The following is a 7,549-nucleotide window of genomic DNA, read 5'->3' as shown; positions in this document are numbered from 1 at the left end:
GACAACGTTTTAATCTGTATTGTTTGTTTCAATAAAATGCAACTGTTTCTGTATCAAACTGTGACAGGTTTATTTGTTTGGATCCAGACATCAGGTAGCATTGATCATTATCATTCAGGTGTTTGACGGCTGAGAAAGCCAGCAACAACAGGACAGGAAGATTGTGTTGGAATTGTCAAAATGTTAGCAGTGATGTATTCAATTTCTGATTTCATCAAATGCCTTCCAAGTACCTGATGCAGGTCGGTTAGACCGAAACATTGTGTGACCCATCTACATTTGACAGCACAAAGCCGGAGAGAGGAGAGAGTATGGGAGCTCCTCTCATTGTCCTTCAGTTTGACCCTCCAGACACACATTCGGTGTGCAGAGATCTTTTCTCATGAAACGCTTCAGAGCGTCCCAATTCAAAGTTTTGTCTAAAGAAACACATTAGAGTCCTTTTAGTGGGTGAATTCTCCTTCACGCTTACCTTTAAACTTTTTCTTCCATGTTTATGACTTATTCTAGAATATAAATCCTCGGTCATGGCATGTGTAAGAATTAGGCCCATGTATACCATGTTTTTGGGGCAACACCTCAGGTGCAGGCAAAGTTCATCACCAGACAAAGGCAGCTCTCTCACGCAGCATTCGGACACCAAAGCGCTGCCATTCCCTCTGGTGGATCCACATCTCCTGAGTGGTGTCCAAACATGCCAACACTGCTCCGCCCTTCCACGATATCAGCCAAGGGTCCATGTCCTGGAGTGTATAAATATCACAATACAGTTCACTTAAAGAGCTGTTTCCAGCATGCTGTGTTAAGAACGTATTTTTCTTACACCTTAATCTGTATAGGCAGCTGAACACCATGCTTTCCCCTGCACTACAGATCTATATCTAGAGTATATTCAACGTATCTCAGGTTACCTTTGGCCGTGTGATGACTTCCACATTGTCCACCAGTCTTCTGAATGACGGTGGCATCTTGTTGATGATGCGGTGAAGTAGAAACTCCTGTGCACCGGAAAACATGAGCCCTCCTCCAACCACCAGGATGGAGCTGTACATCTTGCGCTTGGTTTCGTCTGATGCTGTGGATGTGAAAGACAACATGAGCTAAAAAGGGGGCAGCACCTGGTTACATTTTCTTTTTAATTATACCTCCAAGGTCCTTCTTACCGCAGCAGTCAATGCTGTGCAGGATGGCTTTGTCCAGGCCAAGTGCCCGGCTCTCAAACTGGCTTATGATAGCAGTCTTCCTGGAGAGATGAGCCGACAGGGGCTCTTCCACCTCTCCTGTCCCAATAAGGCACTCCCCCTGTGCAGTCCCGACCTCCACCTCCCCTTTAGACCCTCCTCCGCTACTGCAGCCTCTGGGCAGGTCAGAGAGATCTCCGATGCCCCCCTGACCACTCATCTCTCCATCCAAACCTCCACCTGGTCTAGGAATAGCCTTCCGATCTGCAGCGGATTTAGAGGACTGGGGAAGAAAATTGGAGGCTTTTTAGAAATCACAACAATCTACTATCAAACTGCAGTATAAAGGAGCATGTGCGTTACCTGGTCCTGTTTGCTCTGTGTGGCGAGCAGGTAATGCTCATCGTAAGGATCTTCTGAGTCACCTTGGGAACGGCACTGGAGTGATGTCATCTTCTGCCCAACAATGCCAAATGTTGTCGGATAGAAAAGACCCATAGGTGCCTAAAATGTGCATACACGCATTGTTACCAGAAAATAAAAGTGTGAAGGACAAAATGAGCTAGATAATGAAGAGAATAATGCAAGACCACAAAGAACTCTTTGCCTAGGTTTAATTTTAATTATTTGAGGAACACACCTGTAATTTCTCGTCCCCTAGTCGAACCTGGTAGAGAAGAGTTGGGGCTTCTGGAAAGCGTGTCTGGAATTCATGATCTTGTAGTCCTGATATGTCCTGAAAAGAGTTCGGACCACAGAGAAACATCTGGAGTGATGCATTACTGTTTAAGATTTGAGCTCCAGTAAACACACAGATTCATACACACTTGATCTAGATGGCACAAGGTCTCTTTCAGGTGTTGCAGGAGCTGACAGTCAAGTCTGCTGGACAGCTGACAGTCTCTGTAGGGAAAACCTGCTCTTTGCAGGAGCCAGTAGAAAGTCCGGGTCACATCAGAGCCACCATAAGCTAAACACAGCCTGCAAAATGCAACACAGAAAAAACACACAACTCAACTCAAATGTCGGACCATTGGTTTTGTTTTCTATGGCCTTGCATTAACTTTTTCCTTGCCTTGCAATTTTCTGCTTTGCCTACCACTGAAGTTTTCACTCCTACAAATCAATATGAACACTTATTATTGGTGATTTAATTCAGTGATTTAAATTATGAAAGTCCTCATTATAATTTGACAGGACAAACACACTAACTGTTGACATGAGGTTATGCATGAATATTAAAATGGAACAGAAAACTTGGCGCTAGGCTAAATTCCTTTTAAAGGAATTACTACATTTTAAAGTACAAGAAAGGTGTCCACATCAATCCATGAGAATCTGATATTTTTGTAATCCTGCTTAATATCAGTGTCGCAGCTTCTTATGTGTACAAAGACAGATGAACCTACCTGGAGTTGCGATGTGACACTCCGTCCTCTACACAGCAAATACTTGTCTTCTGGTCTCCAACATCCACGACACATGCACTGCTCAAACCACTGCCAAATGTTGCACTCACAGACTCCTGGTGCACTATGATTGCTGTACACACACAGCCACAGAAGGGGTTAGATGATGGTCGAAAGAAACTGTTTTCAATAGCTCCTCAGCTTGCCATAAATATGATGAGGCAGGATGAACATTGATTCTGGATGTTATGAATATATATGTTATACCTGAGAAGCCCATGTTAAGCAGCAGCATGTTGACAAGTTCTTTGATGTGCTCCCTGTTGCAGATGTCTGGGACCAATAAGATGCATCTGTAATACTGATAAGCAGGAACAAAAATATCTAAGAACACGTACAAAATAGCCTAGACATTTTTTTTGTCATAAAGCTGACTCTTTTACCCCAGCTTAATCACCATGGAAACATTAAATGATTGGGACCAGGAGTTGAAAAACAAAATGCAGACTGGGAAGTGGCAGTACCCTTCTTTGTACTGATCCACATAGTTTTTGAAATGCCCGTTACTGTTTCCAGTTGGTTTACGGTTAGTTTTGTCCTTGAAGTGCTATTTAAATGACCAACATCCTCCGCCTCCTCCTCAGTTTTGATTCCAGTGCAGATTAGCATCCCCACATGACCGTTTTGGACGCCCAGTGGTATTCCAGGAAAATCAGCAAGTGAACTGGTTCAGATATTACTGAATCTTTCCGACTCTACTTTTTTTTTTTTTTTTTTAAATAAGCTCCACGAGGTTACATATCGGAGACGCTATTGAAAAATGGAGGTTAGAACGCAAAATGGCTTCGAGACAGATGCAGAGAAGGCTAAACACTGAAGCTTCAGTATCCGTGACAAGGCAACCCACGCACCAATTCTCGAAAGGAGGAGGGGCAGCTGTCTCCAATGTTTTAAACTTAGTGCAGTACCACTTTGAAACACCAGGTGTCAGAGTAACATATTGCTCCTTCATGTTTAAATATTTATATTTTTGTGCCTCAAGCTGATCAGACCTTTATCTTACAGCGCTGAATAACTTAATATAACTAATTATTTAACTTTAGTTATAAAAAAAAGAGTCTCTTTCATTTCACCTCTATCAACATGCTTCATACCGACTTTCTTCTAAGGTGAAAAATGATGGTGTGAAGAGCTAAGTTGGTTGCTTCTACCTTTAAGTCTTTGATGGGGATATCCAGCTGCTTCTGAATGATGTGACTCCAGATTGTCTCCAGGTCAGCCAGGACAGCAGTCAGTGAGCCTCCAGGACCTGCATGTACATTGAGCTGACCTCTCACGATGGGCCAGTGGATGTTGTAACAATCAGTTGAATTCACATAAATAGCCTGCATGGTGGTGGGGTGGAAGTGTTGAACGTGAGGGAGAAAATGACCAAGCAGGGTAGAAGAAACAGAGTTAAAGAAATGGACTGTAGAGGTCTATTTTAATAACTCCTTCATCATAAACTCACTCATGAGATATTCACTGACCTCCTCTCCAACCAGATGAGGAGGATGGTGGGTTGTGTTTGTCCACCTCACCCTGGTGCTGCTGTCTAGAACTGCTGGACGGATCTGACAGTTATAAGCTCTTGCCTGAACACACAAAAACACACACAACCAAACACACACACACACACCAAAGAATAGATTAATTTCCTGCATATCTTTTTTCAAACTGAAATACTTTAAGTCATAACTAAGTTGCTGAGTTGTTCCTCGTTATATATATTTTTTATTTCTACTAGATCGCTTTTCAATAAGCCTGACTATTTCAAACAGCAACAATTCTTCCTGTTTTTTTCATGATGCACACCTGTTCAGCTGACACTGGTGTTCTCCGTATCCCATTTGACATCTTCTTGGACCAGATGGCCTGGTCGACCATTTTAAGCCCATGCTGCCTCTGCTCATTACTCTCTGGTTTCTGTCACACAGAGAAGGATGAATGACGAATTAGAGGACAGTGGAGTTTTTAAAAAAAAAGACAATAGAATGGTTATATCTGACCATGAGCGACATACATTTAGACCGTCCCTCAGCAGCCAGGCGTCTTCACATCTGGGCTGTCCACTTTGCTTGTGTCGTCGCGCAATAACATGTGGAACCGTCACCGGCAGAGTGTCTGTCGCTCGCCCAATGCGGAGTGTCCTCGATCCAGGGTGGATAACAACTACAAAGTTGCTCTGTATTTGCTGTGAAAGGGGAATACATATTAGGTCATGGCACTTTGTTGTACTGGTGGATATTAGGCAAGATTGACAGGCATTCAGGATTTTTTATTTTTCTAATGTGAAAAATATTTCTTCAGGCAGGTCAAAAAAGAAAACTTAGAAGAGAAAAAAATATTTTTGGAAATGTGTGATGAAACAAACATCAAACAAACATCTGCTGGAAGTTGAAAATAAGTTAGAAAAATGACTTTCCTGTATTTTTTCCCGTTGAACCAAACTTGTATCGAAGTGACCTCACAACCCTTCTTCATCACATCACATTTTTATTTGATCCATGTTTTTTGATTCATCATTTGTCTATATACCTGCCATGTAATCCTCATGACTGTTCTGTTTATTTTCTGTCTAATACCTTGTGTCTGCATCAAAACAGAGCACTGGGACTATCATTATGAAGTGAATGACAGATTACAAAATATGAGTATTCAACAATTGACTTCTTTCTCTTTCCAATGCTGACTCATTGTTCACTTTAACCTTTGATAGTTTCTCAAAAATAATTGAAATTATTTCAAAAGGAAAAAGACAACAACTTTTCTTTAAGATATATACTGTATATATAATAAAGATCAACAGGTTTGAACCAATGAACCTCCTGCTTCAAACGAAAATGAGTGCATGAACCTCAGCTCACTGTAAAATTTGTATTGTTTTTAAAAGGAAAGGTAAATGCCAGGAGATGCCCAAAGAGACCTACAATTTAAGCATTAAATATAAATACAGATAATGATATTGGCTTAAAACAAATTGAGAATGGAGATGTAATTGGTTCAAACATTTTTTAAATGCGTAAAAAGATCAGAAATGTTTGACACTGACTACATTACATTTCTTTTTCAGATTGAATGCACCAACAGAGCTAAATGCCGCCAAACTATTTGTTCAATTAAAGTCTCTAAAATTCAACAAACGCGTTTAATCGAAGCATTAAAGAAGATATAAACACTTCTCCTCTGACCTCGTGTAAAGGCTCTTGGATGACCGGAGGAGCGATGGGTCTTTTCACACCGCGCTGCTGCTCCTTCTCTTTTTCCTTCTCTTTCTCCTTCCCGTTGTCCTGCTCTTTCTCAGCCTGAGTCATGATTATTATTCAAACTCATTAAACGTGTAAGTGTGTCAAAATGAGATCAAATAACAGGGTGTAGTCTACATCAAAATTGGCGACTCTGGATGCATTAATAGATTCTACTTCCGTGTTTGGTCACGTGATATGATTTTCTTCTTCTTTTGTATTTTTGCCGGCTGGCGTTCAGCTTCAATATGCATGACTACCACCCAGTGTGGACACTCGTTTTTTAAGGTTGATCTGGTCCTATAGGCTAACTAAAAAAGACATCTGCAAAGTCTATTCTATTAAAAAGCCCTGTTTCTTATAAATAACTGGTAAACTTCTCTCCAGACTTCCTGATATCCATTTAAATGTATCTCTTTCTCTTTTGTACCTCTGACATTGTAAAAGAATATGTTCTATTGGTTCCTCTACCTTACACTGTCTTTGTGCTTCTTTAAACGATAACATGTTTTATTTTAACCATTTAATATATTTTATAAATAATGTTCTATGTACGGTGTGATTTCAGTGACTGTATTTAGACATTCCTGTTCTGGCGATGCCGTGAGTGGACGCATATCCAGTCAGAACAGGACAAAAGACCTCCTGTAAATGTGAAGGACACTTACACTGTCATCCCCTACCACCTCTGGGAAAGTCTGATCACTATCTGGTCCTGCTAAAGCCTCAACACAAGCCACAGATTCTGAGATAACCAGTAACCACACACACTTTCAGAAATTAGTCTCCTGAGGCAGAGGCACTGCTTAACAACAGGCAAGGTGAAACAGGCAAAAACTGGTTGGGGTCCAAGACCGGTAGGGGGCCCCTGAAAACTCACAAAGTTAAACCAAAGCAGTGGCCCAAAATGTGCACAATTTTCAATAGTATAAAGCTCACCAAGAGGGCCCCATCTGACAGCACTCACTCTCGTTGCACTGCCAAGCGTTGTATGCATTATTGCTGTGAAGATCAAAGTTTTTCATTGAAAACCAACAATAAAAAAAATGAAGAGGAGTTATCCGTCTATGGGAGAGAAAAAAAGATCGAGGAAGAGGACTAAGTGTTGGGCCACTGACAGACATAATGGCCATGAACACTGCTTGGAGGCCTATTTTTTTGCCTTGGGCCCCAACAGATTCCAGAATCTCCACTGTCTCAAAGCAGTGGAGGCTCTAAAGCCCCGTTTCCACCGAGCGGTTTAATTCATTTTGTCTTGATTTGGAACATATTTTGCAGCGTTTCCATTACTAAACTGTTCTGAGTCCACTGACTGGAGTGCATTGCAAAAGCCACACATTGAGGACATTGAGGTGGTCACACACTGCACTACTGACTAAATGAACTTATCTATAGATGTGATTCAAAACTGTGCTGCTTCCTGAACAAGAAGTCCTGGATTACCAAAAATGTCAAGGACATCCTAAACAGGAAGAATAGGGCATTCAAGGAGGAAGACCAAGCAGAGCTGAAGCTTGTTCAGGGGGAAATAGACTCTGTGAGGTGAGGAGTACAGAAGGAGGGTGGGGCACCCTGGGGGACTGGAGGGAATAAAAACTATCAAATGATGCAAGCAGAAAGGCAACAACAGAAAATCGGGAGTCAACCAGCTCAACCAGTTTTTAACAGGTTTGAC

General features: G+C 41.5%; 1 protein-coding gene across 1 annotated transcript; it reads right to left on the bottom strand.

Moving 5' to 3' along the window:
* Positions 1 to 45: 45 nt before the first annotated feature.
* actr8 (actin related protein 8) lies at positions 46 to 6,104 on the bottom strand. Its single transcript, XM_079359430.1, has 13 exons — positions 5,821 to 6,104; positions 4,653 to 4,823; positions 4,445 to 4,555; positions 4,120 to 4,224; positions 3,802 to 3,975; positions 2,858 to 2,951; positions 2,591 to 2,723; positions 2,009 to 2,162; positions 1,822 to 1,917; positions 1,545 to 1,685; positions 1,164 to 1,464; positions 912 to 1,075; positions 46 to 743 (listed from the first exon to the last, which is right to left on the bottom strand). Exons 1-13 carry the CDS (start codon positions 5,941 to 5,943, stop codon positions 600 to 602), a joined length of 1,911 nt encoding a protein of 636 aa, XP_079215556.1. The 5' UTR covers positions 5,944 to 6,104; the 3' UTR covers positions 46 to 599.
* Between the last annotated feature and the right edge of the window lie 1,445 nt (positions 6,105 to 7,549).

This window comes from Symphodus melops (genome assembly GCF_947650265.1).
Source record: "Symphodus melops genome assembly, chromosome: 13".
NCBI classification, from domain to species: domain Eukaryota; kingdom Metazoa; phylum Chordata; class Actinopteri; order Labriformes; family Labridae; genus Symphodus; species Symphodus melops.
Note: the sequence above shows the minus strand (reverse complement) of the source record. Positions and strands in the feature narration are given on the sequence as shown.

Excerpts from the sequence above, each read along its gene's own strand:
- actr8 (XM_079359430.1), bottom strand. The coding sequence starts at position 5,943 with ATGACTCAGGCTGAGAAAGAGCAGGACAACGGGAAGGAGAAAGAGAAG. Across the intron at positions 4,824-5,820 it reads TCCAAGAGCCTTTACACGAG|CAAATACAGAGCAACTTTGT; the intron begins GTCAGAGGAGAA and ends CCCCTTTCACAG. Across the intron at positions 1,465-1,544 it reads CACAGAGCAAACAGGACCAG|TCCTCTAAATCCGCTGCAGA; the intron begins GTAACGCACATG and ends TTTCTTCCCCAG.